This window comes from Pollachius pollachius (assembly GCF_949987615.1).
Source record: "Pollachius pollachius genome assembly, chromosome: 16".
Classification (NCBI taxonomy): Eukaryota; Metazoa; Chordata; class Actinopteri; order Gadiformes; family Gadidae; genus Pollachius; species Pollachius pollachius.
The window spans coordinates 11,316,160-11,340,114 of record NC_136949.1 but is presented as its reverse complement, the minus strand read 5'-3'; the positions used below and the strand labels follow the sequence as shown (position 1 = coordinate 11,340,114).

General features: G+C 44.9%; 3 protein-coding genes across 3 annotated transcripts; 1 reads left to right on the top strand and 2 right to left on the bottom strand.

Moving 5' to 3' along the window:
• Window positions 1-1,142: 1,142 nt before the first annotated feature.
• Window positions 1,143-8,367, bottom strand: nfkbie (nuclear factor of kappa light polypeptide gene enhancer in B-cells inhibitor, epsilon). The gene is made up of 6 exons (XM_079754137.1): window positions 7,854-8,367; window positions 5,596-5,698; window positions 4,877-5,087; window positions 4,137-4,225; window positions 2,495-2,749; window positions 1,143-2,207 (listed from the first exon to the last, which is right to left on the bottom strand). The coding sequence occupies exons 1-6, from the start codon at window positions 8,207-8,209 to the stop codon at window positions 2,139-2,141; spliced, it is 1,083 nt and encodes a 360-aa protein (XP_079610263.1). The 5' UTR covers window positions 8,210-8,367; the 3' UTR covers window positions 1,143-2,138.
• Window positions 8,368-10,666: 2,299 nt separating this feature from the next.
• On the top strand, window positions 10,667-15,240 carry tmem151ba (transmembrane protein 151Ba; the record flags this gene model as incomplete). Its single annotated transcript, XM_079753132.1, has 2 exons — window positions 10,667-10,762; window positions 13,786-15,240. The coding sequence occupies 2 exons, from the start codon at window positions 10,667-10,669 to the stop codon at window positions 15,238-15,240; spliced, it is 1,551 nt and encodes a 516-aa protein (XP_079609258.1).
• A 2,805-nt stretch (window positions 15,241-18,045) lies between these two features.
• Window positions 18,046-20,678, bottom strand: drc5 (dynein regulatory complex subunit 5; the record flags this gene model as incomplete). The annotated part of the gene is made up of 4 exons (XM_079753135.1): window positions 18,046-18,198; window positions 18,967-19,416; window positions 19,795-20,411; window positions 20,522-20,678. The coding sequence occupies 4 exons, from the start codon at window positions 20,676-20,678 to the stop codon at window positions 18,046-18,048; spliced, it is 1,377 nt and encodes a 458-aa protein (XP_079609261.1).
• Between the last annotated feature and the right edge of the window lie 3,277 nt (window positions 20,679-23,955).

The window sequence follows — 23,955 nt, the reverse complement described above, 5'->3', positions numbered from 1 at the left end:
TAGGCGAGGAGGACCAGACGCACATACAGCCGATGTTTGCTCCAGACCTGAGCTGTTCCAGATTTAGTATTTCTAAATTGAAAAATGTTGTTAAACTGATATTGACCTTAATGTATAAATATTTAATGTCTGTATTGCTTTAAAAAAAATTGAACTTGTAGAGAAGATGATCGGATGAACGCGTAGCCTACGTAAATTTTTCACTTTGGTTTCTATAGCTCACCACAGTGACCTTCAATAGGCAGTAAAGTATAATTGTAATTTTGGCATGCAATGCATCAATAGAGGTTTACCAGTTCTCTTTTTGGTGATTGGTTAGTTTAAGTACAGGTTGATATAACTGTTTTCACAAAACCCCCCAAACGGTAAATAGCTTCTACGCATAACATCCAAAACGGAACAAGCAACCAGTTTCAGAACATAATGTTGCCGTTGGCAACCACACATGCAGTTTTGCGTCTGAATATTTGTGTGTTTGAACACAAGATATGCATGTATTTCTTGTTCTAGTTTTGGGCGGGGGGGGGGGGGGGAGGAGGAGAGACAAGAAATTGCACTGTTGCACACTGAAAGGACTCCATTATAATCTTGGCTCCAAGCCTCGTGTGTGTGTGTGTGTGTGTGTGTGTGTTTGTGTGCTGAGTGGGCTATTCAGTCATTGTTTCAGTGAGGTGATTAGGAGGAAGCAAATTCAATAGGAAACCCCAAAGCGAGGGGAGGGAACAGTTTTGAGGCGTACAGATCACCGCGCTCACGTTTCAGTCATAAGTCTCCAGATGATGAACCACGTTGACGCCGATTCCATTAGCAGATTGCTCTTCCCATCCATCCTATTTAAAATCTATTCAGATTCAGACTTATATTTATGGTAACAAAATAGTTATTGCCCTGTGTGGGACACATGGCAAAATACCAAGGCAAAAACTAGATAAATAACCTTGAAACTCCTCGGTAAACTCTTTTCTGTGTTGGTTGGAAGGCATTGAGTCAGTGTCATGGTCGCTTAAGTGTCTCAAAAAAAACTAACAGATAAAGCAATTCTTCTTATGTTAATGTGGGTCCATGATAAACAACACTCTAAATAAAACAAAAGCAATGTCCAAGAATAATTTAATCATTTTCATACAAAATCAAATGTCAAGTTGCATTTCTGAATCAGCAGGCAGACCAGTTGTCATTCCCACATCAAGGCAGTTTTACTGCAAATCAGAGAGGGGTTGAAGGTCCGACAGGCTCCATACATCACAGCAGCTATGGTTGGCTTACTGCCTACAACGCCACTCACAATAGGTGGAAGGGAGATGCGTTTCATAAAACTAAAAAGCCATCCTATCCCAGAATACCATTTTATATTAGGTTTCCTAATGCACTAAAAAATAAGAAGCAATACGTGTTTTACTATGTATAATTTAATGGTTTCATTTCAGCACACAATTCTTTCAAGAAATGGGACATAACAACATTGTACATTTCCTAACTTCTGATTATTTTTCATCATAGCTCCATCGCAAAAAAAAAGGCTAAATTGAACTACAAGGGAAAAGTCATTACATTGAATGATATTTTCACCAACACCAAACGTTTTTAATGTATCCGAGTATCAGTAAAAGTCGTTATGATTACAATTTATTAAGAACCTTTGCATTACTATTTTATGCTCTTGAGGAGTTGCCTTTGCTTGCCGAATATTTTCTAGAGAAATTTGCAAAATTATTTAGGATTAGAATGAGTGTGTGGGGATGGTTGCTAATGTGGCCCTTTGATTACTCAACGCACAAAGGTCAGAAGCCCCACTCAGCCCCACTCAGGCTAACCAGGCCAACTCGGGCCAGGGGAGGCTGCTTCAACCAGCCATCCAACACACACACACTCCACAGGTCATTTTGTTAAAGTCAATAAGAAGAAAAAGATAAATAAAACAAACGTTTAGCTTTTGTAACTTATGTAAGAATCGAGAAATGTGCCTCAAAATCTGATAAATAACAATAAAGATGGGAAATATATTACAAACAGACCAACAATTTGACCACCCAAGTGGGAATACTGCTTGTACTCCAGTGGGTTCCAGATACAGTGGGATTCTAGGTACATCCAAGATGGCCTCGCAATCGCTCCATTTTCAGCATCCCATAGGAAACTCAGAACTTCATAGCGACCACTGACCTCCCAGAGATTTGGATGTCATCGAACGGGAACAGCGCAAGGATCTACAACAGAGCAGTACAGCACAGGAAGGTTATTTTAAAACAGTCGATCAATGCTACCATTGACGATCTTAACGATAAAATATAACCCTAATGGAAAAATATCTGTCATATTTTGCTCTTTAGTGTGACGGTTCTCCACATCTCAAGGTTTCCCACCTTGTATCTTTAAAGCTTTTTCTATCCACTTACCCAAACCACTCCCAACCTACAATAGAAAAAACAACAACAACAACAACAGCCAAACCAACAACAACAACCAGCACGAGCTTGGCCATGGCCGTACTCACGTCGTCGTTGCCGTCGGCGAGGTCAAGCGGCGTCTCGTTCTCCGTATTGCGCACCATCTTGTCAGCGTCAGCCTGGCACAGCAGGTGGGCCACGGCGGTGTCCTGCCGGCCCACCGCCAGGTGTAGCGGCGTGCAGCCGTTGAACATGGCGGCGTCTACATCCACGTCGGCGCTCTGCTTCAGCAGCAGGGCCACCATGAGCAGGTCGTGCTGCTCCACGGCCAGGTGGAGCGCCGTCTTCCCGCTGGTTCCCTCCTAGGTGGGGGGCGGGGGGGGGGAGCAGAGCCAGTTAGGGAGCGTTTTCCTTCAGCAATAAAAGGGTTTGTAGTTGGGTTTGACTTAGGCCGGACTTCGACTGCTTGGAGTGCCATTGAAGGCTTCTCTGCGAGTGTGTTCTCGAAAGAAAAGAACAGCCCTGCCGTTATGCTCTGCACATCATCTCTGCCAGGGTACAGGGACGTGTTCCGGAAAAGAAAAACGGGTTTCCCCAAGGTCAAGGAAGAGTACACCTATTTGGCATCCGTTACTCCTATTCCTACTATCCCGTTGGGGTAGTAGGAATGCTTTTTTAAAATCCTTTTGGATTTTTTTGTCTTCTTTTGTCTAATTAGGTATCATCTATCATAGGTGCCACCAGTGACACGTTTTGCATGAATTTCCCAAGAACAGAAAACCAAATAAATGAGGTCATAGGGCGAGGTGTGCAGCAGAGATGAATCCCAACCCTGGATGAAGCAACGTGATGGAGAACATGTTATTGCTGGAACCTTGACTGCCCTTTACTTAAGTGTTAATGTTTAGTCTTCGCGTGTTTTGTTTTGTTAAAATAGTGCAGAATGCATTATCAAGACTCAAGAATGTCATATTGAACTTGTTTTTCTACAGCTTCAGGGAATGTGTAGGCTTGGCAAAGCTTTAGTCTACACTTCCTCTATCATCCCTAGTTGGCCCGGGGCTTTTCCCTCGTCAGACCGGGTCCACTTGGCAAGGCGTTAACCAGATAAATACTACAGACAAAAATAAAGTTACCACATATCTCAGAACTACCAATGAGGAAGGAACGAACGCCAAACGCCAGCATGTAATGTGATTAGCGTGCAGCCCAGTTTTGGACCCCAGGCTGGTCGGGAGAAGTCCACATAGATCAAGTAAAAAATAAGGTGGTTGTGAATAGTTAAATATAATTGGTCGGGGGAGGTTACAGTGACATCCAAAATGCAGATTATATTTGTTAGGGAGAGTAAGTAGTATGTGTTTCAATGCTTTCTAAGCATCACAAATATAAACAGATTGAAAGCCAGAGCTTTCGAGAAAGACGTTTAGAGGGAGTGAGAGTCAGCCGATCTATGTCTCCCCAGGAGAGGATAGTTGATCTGTGTTTGGGTAAAACAATCACCCAAGCCTCTTTAAATAGAGAGGCTGCATAAAGCTTTATAAAGCTTCATAAAGCTCCGGCCCAGTTGGAAGGTGGACCCTTCTGCAGTCACACAGTGCTCTGTAAACAAACTACAAAACTACCACCTGGATGCGGTCTTATGTTCACGCTCCATCCTGGTTACAATCCAAATATTTTGAATGTCAAAGCAAAGCAAAGTGTGAAGGTTAGTGTGTTCCTTCGGGGTGTATAGCTTAAAACGCTTACCTGGATATTCAGGTCCGCTCCTTTCGTCATCAACAGCTTTACTAATTGGAGGTGCCCGTTCAGAGACGCTACATGAAGACAGGTCAGACCTGTGGAAAACCCAGCATGTTTCTTTGTCACCTGAACAACTCACTGAAAGGGTGTTCGGTGAAAGGTTGAGGTGAATCAGATTAAAACAATGGGGCATTCATGTTATGGGAACTGTTGAGGTGCATCAGATTAAAACAATGGGGCATTCATGTTATGGGAACTGTTGAGGTGAATCAGATTAAAACAATGGGGCATTCATGTTATGGAAACTGTTGAGGTGAATCAGATTAAAACAAGGGTGCATTCATGTTGTGGGAACTGGTAAACAAATTCAGCGGAAATGCTGCAGAAACGCCAGACATATTTTCGACACATGCTCATCATAAGAAAGGCTCCTTAAAGTGTAGGCAACAAGTCATTTACAATGATGGAAATGCAAAAAATATGACTAAACGATGGCTCTGGTACGAACATATGAGCGTTGTATAAAGATAGGAAATCAGTGCTGAATGCATGGCCCAGAACCAAGTGGAGAGCCACCACTCTGTGTACATGAACGTGGATAATAGAAACTACATCAAAACAAACATCAGCAGAAGAGGACCTCAATCATCTGATGCTGATGACGCCATGGACCAACTCCCGTCGTGCCACAGGCCACCACAACTACACAACTATGGGTGCCTGCAGTGTGTGGTTTAAGAGCCTACCTTTCCAGTTTTGCGTCTCCAGCACCGGGACCAGCTTGCTGGGGGAGATGTCCCGGGTCATGCTGGTGGCGCATTCCACCCAGCCGTGCTGGCAGGCCACGTGCAGCGGCGTGTTGCCGTCCCGGTCCTGCAGCTCGGGGCTGGCCCCATTCTCCACCAGGCTCTGCACCACTGAGGGCAGGCTCAGGTAGGTGGCCAAGTGCAGGGGGGTCTGGGAGGCAGAGGGAAAGGTGAGCTAGTAGATCCATCAATCAATCAATCAATCGATGGCCGGGACTTAACATAAAATCACAATAGCACAGAGGCTTTCTATCCATTCATCTGTTCATCTTAACACATGTTGGTATCTGGTTAACCATGTGACTCTGGTCAAGTAAAATAATAACAAATGATAAAATAATAAAAAATGCAATAATAATGCAGCCGCTGTTGCAATCGGGGCACATGGTCACGCAAGCTAACATTCCTCAAGCCACGGCACGACACCATTACAAATAGCCCTATTCAGACACGAGGTGTCGAGAAATTGTTGGGAATTTCCAGTCGGTCTCTAATGAGTTCACAAGGAACCACCAGGAAAGAGGAACAGCACTTCCCTTGAATTCCAAGGGCAGAAATGACTTTATTGTTGCCACACTCCACTCTGTGATTTTGAGGAAGCACAAGCCCGGTTTGAAGAAGAGACTCTGCTAGATAATAAAAAAAGGGAAATCACCCACCTGGTACAGGTTGTTTTGGATGTCCAGGACTTCTTTGGGGAACCACTGTATCAACTGATGGGCGAAGTATTGGTCCTCATGGATGATGGCCAAATGCAAGATTCTTTGAAAGAAAGCAGAGTGAGAGAGTAACTAAATATGATGCATGTGATTGCAAAATCTTCATAGCATTTTTTGTTTCACATTGAGCAATCAACCTGACATCTAGAATGGATTTCAACACGAACCAAGTTCGAGTGTTGCATCATTGTGCCTTCCTCAGAATTCATATTTCACGGTCTTCAAATGATGTGCGTTTCTAAAAGGATGACTGGTAATAAGGGTTTAAATATTGAGCAAACAAAGAAAGCAAGCTTTGTAAGCAAGTTTAGCTGGAATGTATTAGCACAGGGCATGAACAAAAAAAGGAAACCACATCAACTTCACCACGAGTGGGAAGTTGTAGCGAGCAAAAACAAAACAGGAAATGGAAACATGCTTTATGGCGCTTATTTTAGACTTGCAGCACATTTACACACACATACATACATGCAGATGTGTTGCTATTTTTTCTTTATATTAAACCTTCACTTAATTTAAGTAAGTTACTCTTATGGTGTAGACATATTTTGACAAATAAAATAGGGAAATTAATTATACTGCTCTAGTTTTTCCACTGGAAATGTGTCAACCACTGTTAAATGTCACAATATATACACACAATTTACTGTAAGCAACCACAATACACTTCCGACATTTTAAGTGTCTTAGAATTTATACCATGCAAAAGATAATTAATTGCTGATACTACATAAAAACGACCATGGCTAGTTCATGTCCGACTATATAGCATAGTGGAAGTGTGTGTTATTGCTCAAGCTGAAGTAGACGGGAATTGTAGGAACTTGACATGGACTGCTGGGAGTCATCACTGTCCTTTCCCCCACTCGCGTCTCAACCTGACCTTCAATTAAAAGAAAAAGGTCTAAACTTTCCATAAAGAGTTAATTCTATACATAAAACAAATTTCAAGAACAATGTATTCTTGCCAGTTATAATATGTATTTGGGTGCATTCTTCTATTTGTAAGGGTGATGATGCTGTTCAGAGAGTTAGGCCGACTCAACAAAAAACGTCACTATCCCAACTGGGCCTACACATTGTAAACATGGACCAAACGTTCATTTGATCACGAATCATGATATTTAGAAACTGGTGGCATCATAACGGCCCCTCTAGCCATAGTTTCTGAATATCGTCTCGGAATAAATGTCTGAAGCATAAATGGCAAAAGGGACTTGTTTGCTTAAGACTAGAACGAAGAACAAGCTCAAATTTCCTAGGGAAATTAAATATTTGCATGCTAGCCTACTCCGGTGCCATGCAATGTGGTGTATTCCTTCACAATCATAACCTTGGTTAATCCAAGCACCTCAGCCTTTTTGCCTGAGGACCTGTACAGCAATTACTTAGCATTACTCTTTCCTCTGAGGAAATAATGCTCCATTGGTTAAAATAAATGTTTTAATTAAAGAAGTGAAGTAGGGGAAGCTAGTATTTTAAGTTCAGTGGTACAGAAATAAAAGCAGTAAAATGTGTTTGTGTGTTTGCATTAAAGAAGCGAGGTAGGGAAAGTTAGCATTTTAAATTCAGTGGTACAGAAATAAAAGCAGTAAACCAGTAAAGTGTGTGTGTGTGTGTGTGTGTGTGTGTGTGTGTGTGTGTGTGTGTGTGTGTGTGTGTGTGTGTGTGTGTGTGTGTGTGTCTCTCTAGGGGAAGTCCGCCCCATCTCTTTCACTTCTGCTCACTAGATGAGACAGCCAACACTAACCTATCCAGAAGCTCCATGGGACTGCCCAGGCCTAGAGAAAAGTAGGCTTGGGCAGTCACATCAAAATGACCCTTCGTCCCGACCCTCCTCCCACGACAACCTCATTTGAACTTCACAAATGAAAACCTACAGTGAATAAGCAAAGTCTATTTTACTTTACACATAACTATATCACTACGAATAGGGCTTTTCAAAATATGACTACTGGCTACAATGTTGAATCAAGGTTGAGAAACTTGCTGCAGAACTTAAATAGTTGCCTATTTGAACTTGAGCAATGCACTGCAAACGGCTAACCTTAGTTCTGTTATTCATCCTTTCCCTTGGGTAAATAAGAACATACCAAAAACCTTAGGAGTATAGCAGGGGGCCTAATGAATGTTGCATATTCTGAACAAGGCTACTTACAAAGAAATAAGTGAAGAACTAAGCAGTAAAAACAACGTACGTGTCTCCATCTTCAGTGATGATCGTGAGAAAGTTCTCCTCCTGTTCGCTGAATCCTCCGGTCGGCGTGCTGGCGAGCGTCTCTTCAGCGGTAGAAAGGCTGCACTCCTCCACCAACTCCGACAGACTGTCCACCGTCAGAGACGACGAGTCGTATGCGGAGTCCATCCGCTCGTCCGCGGCGTTGCTGATGCTGCAGCAAAACTTGTCGACATCATCGCTGTCTTCAGCAGGATCCCCCACGAGTTTCCCGTACGACTCTTCCGCGTCTTTCAAAATGGACCTGAACGAGTCGATGCCAGAATCTGTGCGGTTGTCATCCATGCGATAGTCTTTCTTGTAGTCACCGCTCGCCATGGTGATGGTGGGGCTGGTGGTGCTGCTGCCGCCGGCGGTTGATGTCAATGTCGAGGTCTACCTGTTACTGGCTGCTGGCCCCTCAGAACCATAGGTGAATCCCACCCAAGGAAAGCGGGATTTGGTTTTGTGGAACCAGAGGTACACAAGCTGCTCGCCGTTCATGCCCCCCCTCCCCCCCCTCCACTACAACTAATACTAAAGCCCCGTATTAGAGAAGTACACTGCTTAATTATTAATAAGTGTTGCACAAAAGTAGGCCTAAAAAATAAGGCATGGTTAAGACGACGACGAAAACATTACCAGGGCTCTGCGGCAGGTCAAATAGAGACGAATACAACGAGCGCCACTCTCTGCGTGCATGTGAGAAGAAAAAAAAAATCTCTCACTACTTAAACTGTTGGGAGGGGAATCCCCAAAGGGCGTGGCGAGGGCTGACTTTTTAGCCTGGTGTAGCCTAGTGGATTAAAGTGTGATTTGCAGACTGTAAATAAAACTGAAGCACTCATAAATTGCTTTTTTGTTGTTGTTGCTCGCCTTGAAATAAGAGCATGTGTTCAGAAAAGGAGCCTGTGATAACGCAACACATAATGGTTCATATATATGCAACGTTTAGCCTACTGTAAACCATAATGACCTTATTCAACAACCCAAAGGGGAAGGAGCAACTTGCACTGGACGTTGATATTCTTTGGAAAACATGCATTTGTCTATTGTTTGTTTCAATATGTATTAAATCCAACATAGATACACGTCAAATTAAATATTGCAAGTATGTTTTATTTTGCTGTAGTAAAACAAAAAGTGCGAGGCTAGACCAACAGATGGCGCACGTCGACTATCTCTCTACAGCCCTATTTCCCACTGAGAATCATTCTGCGTTGTTTGTCTGTTTGTTTGGGTGTTTTTCCACAAGACACTGGTCAGACGCACCAGTGGGGTTTAATACGGCAGAACAGTAGATTCATTTGGGTTAACGCAGTGTCATCATTGCCACCTCCTTGATGTTTGTGTGGATAGTTCAGTGCTTTCCAGAGCCGTAATTTATCAGGGAAGATGATGAACAAATAAGAGCCATGCGATTACCGTAAGCACTGCAAAGAAATGCAATGTCATAGAAGGAAACAAAAAGTAATATCAATCCAATTATTGTTTAAATCCGACCAATAGGCCATGTTACTTTCGATAGCTATGTTCTAATAGCCTAAGTTATAATTTATCCAAACAGTCTACTCACTGTGAAGGTGAACGTTAGGTCTGTTTTATGTGTGAAATTAAACTCGAGGTGTGAACTTGCCAAAGGGTCAAAGGGTGACTTGAACAGCGGAGTTCCCCCCGGCTATATTTAGAGCAGGACAACCGCTCGCAGTCTAGGCATACCAAAGCCGCAGTGCAGGCGTGAAATCGATGCATGTAGCCTACAGATGAACCATCAGGGCATGCAAACCTTAAAGAAATAACGCTGATTACAACTATTTAATTGGACTTTGGATCACACTGACATCGCTGAAGGAGTGCAGCTTTTTGTATGAAAGAGCCAGTAGAGGCAACTTTGTTGTTTAATCGTTGTCAAATGCACCCGAGATTAATGACTCTATTAATGTAATATGATAATGATAATATGATAATATGCTTTTGCTCTTCATATTTGCAATGAGATCAAAGTTAGCCTATAACTCCAAATTGAAATGAGTGTTGTTAAATATTGAATAGGCCTTACGTATTCCTATTATAATTAATAATAGTATTATAGTTGTTGTTATAATAATAATAATAATAACCAATCATTATAATATTGATAATATAATATAATAATAATAATTGTTATATCTATTTGACTTATTCACTCATATAAGACTGTGTACTGTGTTGTACTAACCCAGGCTCGAGGTAGGTCTTATTTACATTTGGATTGTGACCACGTGTGAACGCCTATAGTCTCTTTGTCCAGGGCTGGTACCCCTCCGCGCGTCGCTGGTTACGACGCTCAGGCGGCTGCAGGAGCATCTCCTCTCTGTAAAGGCGCCACTGAAAAGAAGATACAAATCTGCCATCTCATATTGCATCTTACACGGGGGGACGTCACAAGACGCGAGGCCAACTTCTGCCTATTCGAAATGGGCAGTGGTGGTGGGCACTGAAACACTGACTTCAAACACAAACACACACACGCGCGCGCACGCGCGCGCGCCAGCGAGGGTACACACGCCCTCGTAGCCGTAGACTCCCGTAGCCACGCAACCGCCGCTCACCTAAAAGAGGAGAGAATGCATCTTTCTTTTCAGGGTGTGTGTCTCAGTGTTTCCCCCTCGAGTTCCTGCCTTGGGGCGATGCCATGGTGGTTTCTTTCGGAGGAAGGCAGTTTTATAATTTCTCAGTGGTTTTTAGGGGGTGGTCAGTAGCATCGCTGGTGTTGAGGAGACCCATGCTGTGTGGTTGTTCGCTGTCAATACAAACATGTCCCCGGCATCCGAGGCATCCGCGGCCAGCGAGAGCAGCAACCCCAACACAGTCCCCGAGGAAGAACCCACGGCGGAGAGCCCACGAGAGGAGGTGAGAGACATTATCCACAACCGTTTAAACCAACAGTTTAAAGCTCAACAGATTTTCGAGTGTTTTTTTTTAATGTAGTAATCGTATTGGATCCTACTACGCGTATTCTTTCAGATGAGTTCAGTTCTGTTCTCATGTTATGAGTTGAAAGACAATCGATGAAATTGATAATTTAAGACATTGTAAATGAATGAGTCATCGATGTGGTACTTGTGAGTTGTAGACTTCTTTGTCAAGGATCAGGTGAAAGAGAATGAAAATACAATAGCGTGTCCTTTGTTTGTGTTCGATCTTAGAGTGCACATCACAGTGACGTATGGCCCGCCCGTGCTGCCATAACCCATCCGAGGAGGGGTGTGTGTTTATGTGTGTGTGTGTGTGTGTGTGTGTGTGTGTGTGTGTGTGTGTGTGTGTGTGTGTGTGTGTGTGTGTGTGTGCCTTCTTATCAACAAGTTGTATGGAAATTGCATTCGTATATGGATATATATATATATATATTTTTTTTTTTTCGAGTTTATTTTCCATGAACTCGTATCCCACACATTCGGATGTGTCACGCACACGTGATTTTACATAACGGTGTTGCCCCTATGTCAAGAGAAAGCAAAATACAGGTGAAAGACAAAGGACTAGCAGTTAAAATCCATTCTGTGAACTTTTACAAAGTTTTCAGATATTTATTTATGCAGCTTTCGATAATTATGTAAAAGTCGATATGAAAATTTGACTTAGGCTACTTATATTAAATTACATATGCTACATACCATACCATACGTTCAAACGAGCAACCTAAGTCAGAACTCAGTTTGCCCTATGCAGTGTTTCTGTTCGCCAGAAGTCTTTTGGGTTTAATTCCCGATATCCTACAGGCATCGTTGAGAAAGATTAAATCTTAACAAGGAATATATTAAAGCTACACCCATAATTGTATCATTACTTTATCCTAAATGTACTACTTAAACATAGGAGCTGTCATGTGCGTATGAGAAGTTGTACATTCCTTAACTGCCTTCATGCCATTGTATATGGAAGAGGCTTTTATCGCAAACCATGTTACAAGTCATGCCCTTTTTGTAGAAACTGCTGAATATTGTTCATTCATATTAAAATCGATATATATACAGTATATATAAAACATTCATTAAGGCAGTGTTGCTATAACGATATATGATAAAGCCATTTTCAAAGTGTAGGACGGTAATCCACAGTGACTTATTCTGCTTTGTTGAGTAGCTAATTTGACATCAGAAGAACATCGCTACAGGGTCAGTCTCATTCTGTGGGGGTTGGTCATTTTGTAAGAACGAGGTTTTGCCTTATCAAAACAGAAACCTCGGAAGGAATCACATTTCAATTGTATGGAAATAGCTGGAATATATTTTGTGATATAAATCATATGTTGTTGGTCCATTGTTTTTCCCAGTAAAACCAAATTACATCATCAAAAAATAGTTTAATACAATTATTTGCATGATTTTTAAACTTCATTACCTTTAAAATCTTATCTTATTCAACCGTCATTTGGGAGCTGAGGCTCAACATGAGTAAAATATTATAGGTTTCCTCTCTTATTTCACGTTCTTTCCAATGTTTAATGAGAATCTTTTTCCATTTGCTATTTCTGCATTAGTGTATACTCCAGCGGCAGCGGCCCAAGTGATTTCATAAAAGAATTTTAACCCTTCAGTGGTACTTTGTGCCTGCAGTTAATCCATTATGGTTCTATATGTATTGGCCCTGGCGGAGACAGGGATGGACTGTGTGTACATCCCAACAATGCCCTGTTCTGTTAGTTGTTAGTTGATTGCTACTGTATGAAGCCAGAGGAATATTCTGTCAATATCCCAGTGGCAAAAGTGGATTAACCTGACTAACTAACACGCCAGATGTTTGTTTTGCACAGATACATCTTGGAAGTCATCCTTTGAAATAGTTTTGATATTGACAGGGCCGTTTAATACTTGGCAGGGGATTGGGTGAACCACCGGCCCATAACCGGTCTTATCACGTATCACCTAGGTCACATAGTTATTCACAGGATGCTGATTCACAATTCACAAACGCAGAACTTCGAGCCTGGCAATGTGGATTCTTGTGGGATCAGAATCGCACAAATCCTCAGAAGGTTAACATGGAACAGAAGTCTTAAAACAGCGCCCCCTCGTGGGGGTAGGGGTGGCCGTAGTGGTGATGAAGGTGATGGTCCCCCATGGCTTGGGATCATGGGGGAGGGGAGGGTGGGGGCTTGCAAAGGGAATATACATTTATTATTTAATCCCCTGCCCTGTGTGACTGCTGTTCACTGCAGTGCATTGAGTTCAATACATCAATGCAAGCTGGTTAAAACATTGCGTCAGTGACACTTTTGATGTGCCTTTACCCTGATCACACTTAATGGTGTCGCTTTGTCCCTCTCTCCACACACACACACACACACACACCCCAACACCCACATACATACAGTCATACATACATACACACAGACACACAGACACACAGACACACACACACACACACCCCAACACCCACATACATACAGTTATACATACACACACACACACACACACACACACACACACACACACACTATTGTAATTAGTTGTATGTCAAACATTAAGATTATAATAATTTATCATTTCCCTATATCTGGTGAGTATCATGGTTATTTTTTGCATTAGTGGAGACCTATATACGAGCAATCACATTACATTATTATGCTCATGCATAAACTATGGAAAAGCACTTAGAATGTAGTTTCTCTTAATATTTCATACTTTCCATCAAGTCTCTTCCCTCTCTTTTTTCTTCATTAAGACCTATAAATATAATACACAGAGGAAAGATATCAAATGCGTTTTTCTAATAATAACATTGTCAGAGTGCATAATGATGTGTGTGCGTCGGTTGGGGGGTATTTTGTGTTATTTCAGCAGCATCACATCGTAAACAGTTTCAAATTGAAATGCAAAGCCTACATCCTAAAAAACACTTAATCTTCTCCCTTCCCCCCTGGGTCTGTGCAGCAGTGGCCCGTGAAGCAGTCTCTCGCCAAGTCCTTCTGCCGCGAGAGCCACTGGAAGTGCCTGCTGCTGTCGGCGCTGATCTACGGCTGCGTGGGCACGGTGGCGTGGTGCAAGGGCCGCCCGCCGCTGCTCTACGACCCCAGCCCCTGCTCTCACGGCTACCTCTCCATCCCCCTGGCCTTCCTGCTTATGCTCTACGTGGTGTACCTGGTGGAGTGCTGGCACTGCCACGCCCGCGACCACCTTCAGTACCGCGCCGACGCCGAAAGCGCCGGCCAGCGCGTGCTCCGCATGCAGCGGGCCACGCCCTGCGTCTGGTGGAAGGCCATCAGCTACCACTACGTCCGCCGCACGCGCCAGGTCATGCGCTACCGCAACGGCGACGCCTACACCACCACGCAGGTGTACCACGAGCGGGTCAACACGCACGTGGCCGAGGCCGAATTCGACTACGGCGACTGCGGCGTGAGGGACGTGTCCAAGAGCCTGCTGGGGCTGCGGGGCGTGGCCGCCGCCCGGCTGCGCTTTACCAAGTGCTTCAGCTTCGCCAACGTGGAGTCGGAGAACTCGTACCTGATGCAGCGCGGCCGCTTCTTCGCCGACAATGAGGGCCTGGACGACTACATGGAGGCCCGCGAGGGCATGCACCTGAGGAACGTGGACTTCAAGGAGCACATGCTTGTGTTCTCCGACCCCGACCGGCTGCCCTGGTACGCGGCCAGCGCCACCTTCTGGGCGGCGGCCGCCTTCACCCTGTCCTGGCCGCTGCGCGTGCTGACGGAGCACCGCACCGCCAGCGTCCACTACCACGTGGAGAAACTATTTGGCTTGGACTCGGCCGGCGTGGGGGCGACGCCCTCGGACGCGGGCGAGCGGCCGTTGGGTCGCGGCGTCCCCCGGGTCAACACGGTGGACAGCACGGAGCTGGAGTGGCACATCCGGTCCAACCAGCGGCTGGTGCCCAGCTACTCGGAGGCCGTCCTCATGGACCTGGCGCAGCTGTCGGGGAGCCGCGACAGCTACTCGGCGTGCGGCAGCGGCGGAAACAACAGCGGAAGGGGCTCCCAGCACAACTGCGACCGCTGCCACCGCACCATCAGCAGCTCGTCCATCTTCTCGCGCAGCGCGCTGAGCGTGTGCACCCGGGCCAGCCCGCGTCTCCCCTGCAGCGCCAGCCGCTTCTCGTTGGGCCGCCTGTACGGCTCGCGTCCAAGCTGCCTGGGGCTGAGCAGCGGCAGCCTGGAGGAGCCGCGGCCCGGCGGAAGCCTGCGCTGTCTTTGCGACGCGCAGCGGCGGGGATGCGGCGGCGGCGTGACGGGCGAGGCCACACCACCCCCAGACTACCAGGACGCCCTGTGCTTGCCCGTGCTCATCGTGCACCGCGGGGAGGGTTGCCCGGGGCACGAGCAGCACGCCCTGAACAGGAACGGCTCCTGCGTAGAGACCTCCATTTGACCCCAATGCCCCAGCCCCCTCTGCTGCTTACTGCCCCATCCCGCTGAGCAAAGGGACAAAGGGATGGCGAGCTTGCTCGTATTGTTTTTAGGGGAGAGGGGAAAGGCTTGCCTTTCCCCTCTCTGCTGATACAGGGTGAGGAAGGCCCCATTGGACTGGGCCTGGATGGACCTGCAGATCTCCCATATATTTGGTTTACTCCAATGTTTGTTTAATTCCAAAGCAGTTATGAAGGAACCATGTGTCGTTGCAGCATAACAGCAGTACAGTACACGAATGAGTCAGCTTTACATTGTAGTTTTGATGCTCTGAGAAGGGCTGCGATCTATTCCATACTGTAACTAGAGCACAGGTTCTCGTCCATCTTAAGTTTGAGTCACCAAAGTGACCTGCGACCTCTGTCTAGTGATGTCAAGCATCAAATCATGAATGAATAGCTACAATGTTTAGTATTGTTTTTATTGTTTTCATTTGAGTCGTTCAGTCACTCAAGTGTAAGTCATTATAATAATTCATTCATTATAATAAAACATTTATAATTTCTGTCATTGAAAGATTGAGCTGTTTGTATACGGTGTCTTGTTCCGCAAAAAGGATTATAAAAGGAACTTAACAATAGCACCCAATACTGTATTCAGACATTAATTCAATATCGATTAGACGACAGTGACACGATACTTCCTGATTTCTAAATATAGCAACCTTATCAATTAATAATTGAGTAAAAGGGAGTGGAGATAAAAGAAAAGGCGACACACCAAAAAACATATCACCACAAAAAACTGCAGACAAATACCCTTTATCCAACAGTGATTCATCAACCCAAGGCCTCATCACAAACGACTAAATGTATTGTTTTGACAGGCGCCATTGAACTTCATATTTGGAAATATTTATAATATTGCAGTCTACCTCTTTGTTTAAGAGTCTAACAGCCATCCCTAAAAGATCCTTGTCGATTAATTTCTACTAATAATCTATTATCAACTTATTAATATTAAGAGATAGAACAGCTTCCAACATATACAGACACCGGGCAACAAGAACCAGAATCTCAAAAAAATAACCAAATAACCTCAGAGTGTCTGCTAATGTGTAACAGAGAGAGAGAGAGAGAGAGAGAGAGAGAGAGAGAGAGCCTGACAAAGAGAGTCATCCATCAAAGAACCTGGGATTGACACTCCAGCATTACCCAAATAAAATAAAACCAGACCAGACATCCTTATCTGTAACAAACAAGAAACAAACTAAATATGTATGCCTTGGGTGTATTATACAGTTCATTTAATTTTCCGATCACTGGGTCCTACTTATTTTAAATCAGTGACCTGTATGACATTGTATGTATAAAAATAAGGAACCCGGATAAGCTGTGCACTAACTCACTCATCTTGCAGTCAGAGGGTTTGCAGTCATTCAAGGTTAACCTGTCACAATTGCCCATCATCCTAACAAAGAAAAAAGGCTTTAAGTTAAAGGTCAGTCTGAAACTATGGACTTAAGGTCCACATTTTCCTCTTCACTCATCGGGCTTGTTAACCCTCTGTGATAAGAGCCTAGCGAATAACAGCAGCCCCCAAAATCTCCTGACTACCGTAATATACAGTTGATCCATATCTGACATCAAGTCTCTCGATTACTCTCTCACTCTCTTTTATTATAATTACAAATTATTTTGCAACAACAGTTATATGACAAGCCAATATCAATGTTTACTATAAGCTGATATATGGGTGGAGTTCATGTTACAACTGAAGGTGTCCAAAGTGAAACCATTCTATGTAAAGGACCAAGACATGCAAAGCTACCCCTAACTAGTTCCTTCTTTGGCTGAAAACCCCCTTGCTTTATAACATAACCTAGTTACATGATCTGTAGCTCTGGAGCTGCTTTTTTATACGAGAAATAAGGAAGTCAGATTAGAACAATTGTACCTGGTGTACAAGCTGAATGTTGATGGCGACTTAAAAACAAGTTTCAAACCAGTTTATATCATCAATATATTGTGAAGCTGGAGTCTGAAAGGTGATAACTAAATGTGTACTTTTTTTACAGGGCACATATGTATTATAGAAAACTAGCATCTGGATGTTTTTCTTTTGTTTATGTGCTTTTTTGTAGCTTAAACCAATTTTATATGCGTTGTAAATTAATTTTGATACACACTTAACAAAATGTATGCCTTTACCTCAAAATGATCATGATACACCTTGCCTGTTGCGATACACACAATCGAAAGCCTTCCGTTTTGCTTGTTGCTGCACAGTAAAGGATGTCACTGTTCTACAGCAGGTCAGTTACATTTCGAGACATATGTCTACCCTGCCACCCTGTCTACTGTACATTCCCTCTGATATCAGGCAAGGGTCATGGGTCAAATCTGGACACTCAAATAAAATAAAACCACCCCATACAAATGATTTTGCTATTGTGTCATGTTTTGGTATTGAATTATCCAACATCCTGTGTCATAAATAGCCCATATTTGTTGCAGTAATCCATCAGGGTCTTGTGAGTTCACATTCTGTTCTCTCTGCAAATCAATCTGATAGGTAATTTGGACTGATTTCCGCTCAACATTGATCCGCCCCACGATCAATCATGTTAGTAGGGTCTATGAAAACAATTTGTCTCGGAGGAACGATTGGACAAAATGACACGCCTTCTTCAAAGATTCAACCTCTATTCCGTTCTGTCATTCTCCCCCGCGAGAGGTGAACAGAAGAGCGGTGGGAACCATGAGTGTGTGAGCATCGTTCAGATTTTACTGTGTTGAATCACAGTCTACTTGCCGTTGGCGTTCTCTCAGGCGGGATGCTCACGCACCCTGCCCTGATTGCTTCGCACCTTCTGGCCGATAAAGGCCTCGCTCCCCTCGCCCACCTCCGTCAGTCGGACGTCAAACTCTGTCACGGCATTGTTATGGGACATCGCGTCTTCCAGAATCCTACCTCCATCCTGGGCATAACACACACGCACACACATCACTCGTAATCATCATCTTTCCCCCTTGTTATGTTGTTAGCCCATCTTTCCCAGTGAGTCGAAAGGTAGCGTGTAACGGTCACAGATAGCGTAGGTGGGCAATGCCTGCAATGTCTTCTCACGCACCTGCCATCGCCACCTCCAGCATGAACTCCCTGTACCATCACTGTATGACTGTGACTGCAGCACGCCATCCACCCACCCCACATCATTATCCACACCTACCCACTTTCACATTACCCCCCCCCACGTTTAAATTTGCTTATTTTAGCTATAGCAATTCACATTACCTTCCCCCACCATTTATTTGCCTATTTTAGCTATAGTTATAGCCTCCGCATGAGGGCTTGACGACTGGAAACTGCAATGCAACTTAATGGTAAAAGCAAAAGCAAAAGCAACAGGGGCAATTTAGAATAATCTATTGTTTTTCCCAAAACAGTTACGCGTCTTCCCTAGTGCAAAAGGTTTGTAAAGATGTCAGTTTCTAAAGGTAAGAAAATCTTATATATAGACAATTAAATCTTAACTGCCTCACATAAAACCTTCACTGAATTCAAGTATTCTGTATAAACCACTTCAATAAAGCATTGTTTAGTAGTGGAAGACGAGAAAGAAGAACATGAAGACCTCCTAACTTGCTAGAAGCAGTGCTCTGCCACAACCACACAGTGTACTGCCCTGGCCTCGGTCCTAAACCAGGCCAGGCGCATGCAGGTCAAGGGGTTTTCTTAAGCTCACCGTGCCCAGGCTGTTGCAGGAGAGGTTGATGCTGGCCAGCGTGTCGTTCTGGACCAGCACCTGCCCCAGCACGGCGGCGCTGGCCTCTCCCATCCCGTTGGCGCCCAGGTGCAGCCGGCGGAGCGTGCGATTGGTCAGCAGAGCCTGGCCGACGGCCCGCCCGCCCTCGTCCCCCAACCGGTTCAGCCGCAGGTTGAGGCTGCGGAGGGTGGCGCTCCGGGACAGCGCGTGGGCGATGGCCCGCGCGCCGGGGCCCGCGATCTCGTTGTCGTACAGGTCGAGGCCCTCCAGGCAGCTCCTGGACAGCAGCTTGCCGATGGCCCGGGCCCCCCGGTCGCCGATGAGGTTGTGGGAGAGGTCCAGCTCGAGCAGCGACGGGTGGTCCAGCAGGTGGCGGGCCAGGATCCGGCAGCGCTCGTCTTCCACTTTGCTCTGGCGAAGCCTCAGGACCTTCATGGCAGGAGATGAGGAAGTGAAGCTGTCTAGACTTAACCTAACCAGGGTGATGTTCAGACACATTATCCCATTCCCATCAGCGAGTATCATCTATCATTGTGCTTGAAGCTCGGTTTCCATTCCTGAGTGAACTTAGATTACATGATCATTGATGTTTCTTTCGGGAGACAGGAGGGTCAGTTGACTTCCCTTTCCGATAAGTATGGCCAACTGGGGATCTGCCAAGAATAAACCGATTTGATCAAATGTGGAACATTACCATTGTCAGTACCGGAGACTAAAACACCTTTTTCTTTTTCGTTTTTTTTCGTTATGTCTGAGCGAGAGCAGTACTTCTGTTTCGAAAAAAACAACAGCAAACATTCTGATTACCTTCAAGGTGTGGCAGGACTTGAGCGCTCTCGCCAGGGCCTCGCAGTCGCGGAGTGTGAACTCAAACAGGTTCCACTCAAAGTTCATGCCGCAGCCCCTGACCCCGTACACCAGCCGCAGCTCCTCCAGGCGGCTGAGCTGGTCCAACAGCAGGCCGAAGTCAAAGTGGTCCATCGACGGACCCGCGTCGCTGGCCGCGTCCTCCTCCTCCTCCTCCTCCTCCTCCCCCTCCTCCTCCTCCTCCTGCTGCTGCTCCTCGCCCGGCCTCTCCCTCCCGGGGGTCCCGGGCTCCTTGATGGGGGGAAGCAGCTGGGAGACGTCCAGCCTGAGGACGTAGTCCCTGCACAGGGGCACCAGCTCCAGGATGGTGTGCGACGGCGTCACGTCCGGGATGAACAGCTCCAGCAGGTTCTCCAGGTGCTTCTCGAAGAACATGCGCTTCCAGCTGTGGCCGTACTGGGACACGTCGCAGGGGTTCCAGCGCTGCACGCAGCAGCGGCGCCAGTAGCCCGGGTCGGAGATCAGGTTGGCGGTGACGTGCAGGGGCAGGGAGGGGGGCAGCCGGCCCAGCACGTACTCCTTATGAGCTGGCAGCAGCTCTTCGATAGTCTGCTTTTCTGTAATGACATGGTCACAACCAGCACATGTACAATGAATCATATTAATATGTTGTTATGATATTGTAATTGATAAAGCTGTTTGTCAATTGTGCCTTTGAAGAGCATACCCTCGAAGTTTGTCACAATGTTTTGCAGGCAGAGTATGGATAAGGGAGGCACCAGAGCAAGGGACCACTCTGGGTCTTCAGCAATGATCCTACGCAGTGGTCCATGGTCCCCAAACGCGTTGATTTGTTCCACTGGAGGATCGATGGACTTGGACATTGTCCCAGAAGAAATACTGTCCGTGGGCAATATGGTTAGGTGGATGTATTATAGACAAAATGTTACTTGCAGGGACTGTCTACTCCGTAAGAGGTGAGATGACCTCTAAGGAGGGAACATAGGCCTGATCAATTCTACTACTACTACTTAATTGTACTTGAAAACTAAAGCTAGATATGCGTTTGTCAATGCTACATCTTGTCTAACATTAGCGGTAGCATCAGCCCAAGAATCCCGGTCAAAACTATTTGATGCGAAAAGCGAGTAGCGAAACAAAGAGTCTTGTTTATGTGGAACATAACCATTCTACAAACTTAATATCTAGAAATGTGGATTCAATTGGATAAATAGTGACATTATAACGTACCACTAGCGCTTGTCTGGATAACTTGACGCCTTGGTAACAAACCGTACAATATGAAAGCGGATACTTCGTTGCTAGGCAACCAAATTCAACAATCAGTCTGCAACGTTAGCAATAAAATGCTCTTGTATCGAGTCAGTGCTTTTTAATCAAAATATGTTCAAATAAAAGTGTTAAAGAACCATTCGTAATTATATATAGGGCGTAATGTTTGTTTTATATTTGATTACAAAGGACATAATAAAAATTGCCCATCTCAAACAAGAAAGACTGTCAGATTATGTGAATGTAAATTTGTGAATTTCGAATGAACCTCAATATTTGCCATCTCTGCTATTCCCTGTATGATACATCAACAGAGATAAACGTATCTATACACTAATAACGGAAGTGGAAGTAGGCAGGTGGGTGGTGCCAGGCTACCACATTTGTGCCACATCTACAAAGATGTCTCCTTTCAAGTGACTAGAACGTGTGGGCAAATGTGCAATGTTTGGACAGTGTGTTAGGGATGCAGGCTTTATGTCCCATGATGGAGATCACTGGGCGTAACAAGGGTGCGAACACACGAGTAGAGCAAACTAAAATGGCAAACAGCGAGGCCAAAGTGCTTCTGTGGTTCCTGCAGATCCAAGGATGCTCGTCTGTAGTCTAGGAGAGAAAAGACAGAGCTGAGTAGAGAGGGAGAGAGAGAGGAGGATAAAGTACAGAAATATCAGAGTATAGACAAAGATAGAAGTTAGTAGCATCCCATTAGGTGGAAGTAGCTCGTTGAGTGGGGAAGGAGGTTCGAGGATGATTTAAGAAGCCAGGCTTTGACCGTGGCTCCGAGGCACTGCTCCGTCACTGTCGGAGTTGTGCAACACAGCCCGACAAGACGCACGCTTCCATCGCGCTGCACTGGCTCTAATGGACTGCCCTGACGTCAGCCGTCCACTGTGCAGGAAGGAACGAAGGTCAGCCCGCACACTCCGGATGCTGCTGTAGTTTTTACAAGAGCCCAGAAGCATAGTGAAGTGAGTCCCTGGCTCAAGAAGTTTACCAATCCTGGTGTGTGCTAGTGGCCACGAAAGGCATATCGTTTTGGCAAGGCAGTCAACATGGTCTGTCGCCCTTAATGACCCATTCAATATGATGAAATGTCAGATTACGATCTAGTCGGAAGCAGGATGCGACCGCTGAGCTATCCCAGAAGAAAATCCAGAATATTTCAATAAGTGCAGTACGATCAAAGTGTAACCAAAGGGAGAAGTGTTCCAGTTTCCCATGGCATCCAGGGAAATATTGATTTGAAAATACTGAATGCATCATGTTACACATTACACCTTATTTCCAGTGCTTTTAGAAACACTGTTTGTATGAAGAGTGAATAACGTCACATTTTACTTTATGCTTACAAAGGTTTTCACATTTCTCACAGCTTTGGCAAGTACAATTCGTGATTTTGTTTTAGTCGAGGCAATCAAGGAGAAGGCTGCAGAGTTTGTATTTATAGATACTGTTAAAACATGGCTGCAGCCTCTTTTCCTTTTGCATTAGACAAAACACGTATAGCAGACTTTCTCAAAGTGTGGTCCCGGACCACTGGTGGTCCGTGAGCGACCCCTAGTGGTCCGCGAGGTGACAGGGGAAAAAATTAAAAAAAATTAAATAAAATTAAAAATATAAAATTTAAAATTTCAGTGTTTCTCAAACTGTCTGTGACATATATGTAATTTTTTTGTGGCATTGTCTGACTTGAGTAGTGCAGTGGACCAGTTTGCGACACCGCAACCGGTTTACGTCAAATGAAGTGTGACCCTGCTGCCGTAACTGTGGCAATGTGAATGTGCAAAGCGGTGTAAAGCAGGGTTGCCAACTTTGGGACTTTGGCTGGAGTGAGACTCTAAAATATTAGTGTGAGCGGCAAAAAAAATTGACAGCCCTAACCCTATTTTTTATACAAAATAGTCCTTGTTTACTTATAAACCCTGAGGGTTTACTTATAAACCCTCATTTATGAAAAAAAGTTATAGAATGGAAACGCTTTTTCAAAATATACAATTAATTTATTGATTGCACTATTACAATAATAAAGACAGGCATCTCAAATAAAGACAGAAATTTCAAAAACAAAAAAGGGACACAATAGTTAACCCAGCTCCCCAGGGCTGTGTGTGTGTGTGTGTGTGTGTGTGTGTGTGTGTGTGTGTGTGTGTGTGTGTGTGTGTGTGTGTGTGTGTGTGTGTGTGTGTGTGTGTGTGTGTGTGTGTGTGTGTGTGTGTGTGTGTGTGTGTGTGTGTGTGTGTGTGTGTGTGTGTGTGTGTGTGCTCCTCAGAACACAAAAGTCACAAATTAGGCCTGTTGTATGCCACAGTGGCAGTTTTGGCCTGCTTCACAACCTCTGCAGGAGGTTCGTATCTGAAGCAGGGTTCAAGGCTGCTCATTTTCATGGTCATGATTGACGACAGGGTGCCTATAAGGGACAGTCTGTTTCTGGTGTCGGTCTTGTTTAGGCCAATCAATGAAAATGTTCGCCCAGCATCCGCATTTGAGTGAGGCATGCTCAACACAATCTGGGCCACCTTGAATAATTTGGGGAATTTAAAAGTGCCACTTGCCCGATTCTTAAGATTTCCAAAATATACCCATAGGTGGTCCATCCTGTGGTACTCCCCATCCTCATTTGTCCGGATGACCGCTTCCCCCCAGATGGATGCAGGTATATCTTCCTTCTCCATCATTTGAAACTCCAGGAACTCGTCATTCAGCTGGTCCTGCTCCCTTGGTTGGTTGTAGGGCAGGAGATGGTTGAATCTAAACAGAGATATACTGGTTTGAGAAAAGTCTCTTTACAGCAGAAACAGAATAAACCAATATCACTCTACAGCCCAGATGGTTGCATACATACCTATGAACAAAGTAGAGCACATC

Excerpts from the sequence above, each read along its gene's own strand:
- nfkbie (XM_079754137.1), bottom strand. The coding sequence starts at position 8,209 with ATGGCGAGCGGTGACTACAAGAAAGACTATCGCATGGATGACAACCGC. Across the intron at positions 2,750-4,136 it reads GAGCGGACCTGAATATCCAG|GAGGGAACCAGCGGGAAGAC; the intron begins GTAAGCGTTTTA and ends CCCCCCACCTAG. Across the intron at positions 2,208-2,494 it reads TCGCCGACGGCAACGACGAC|ATCCTTGCGCTGTTCCCGTT; the intron begins GTGAGTACGGCC and ends GCTCTGTTGTAG.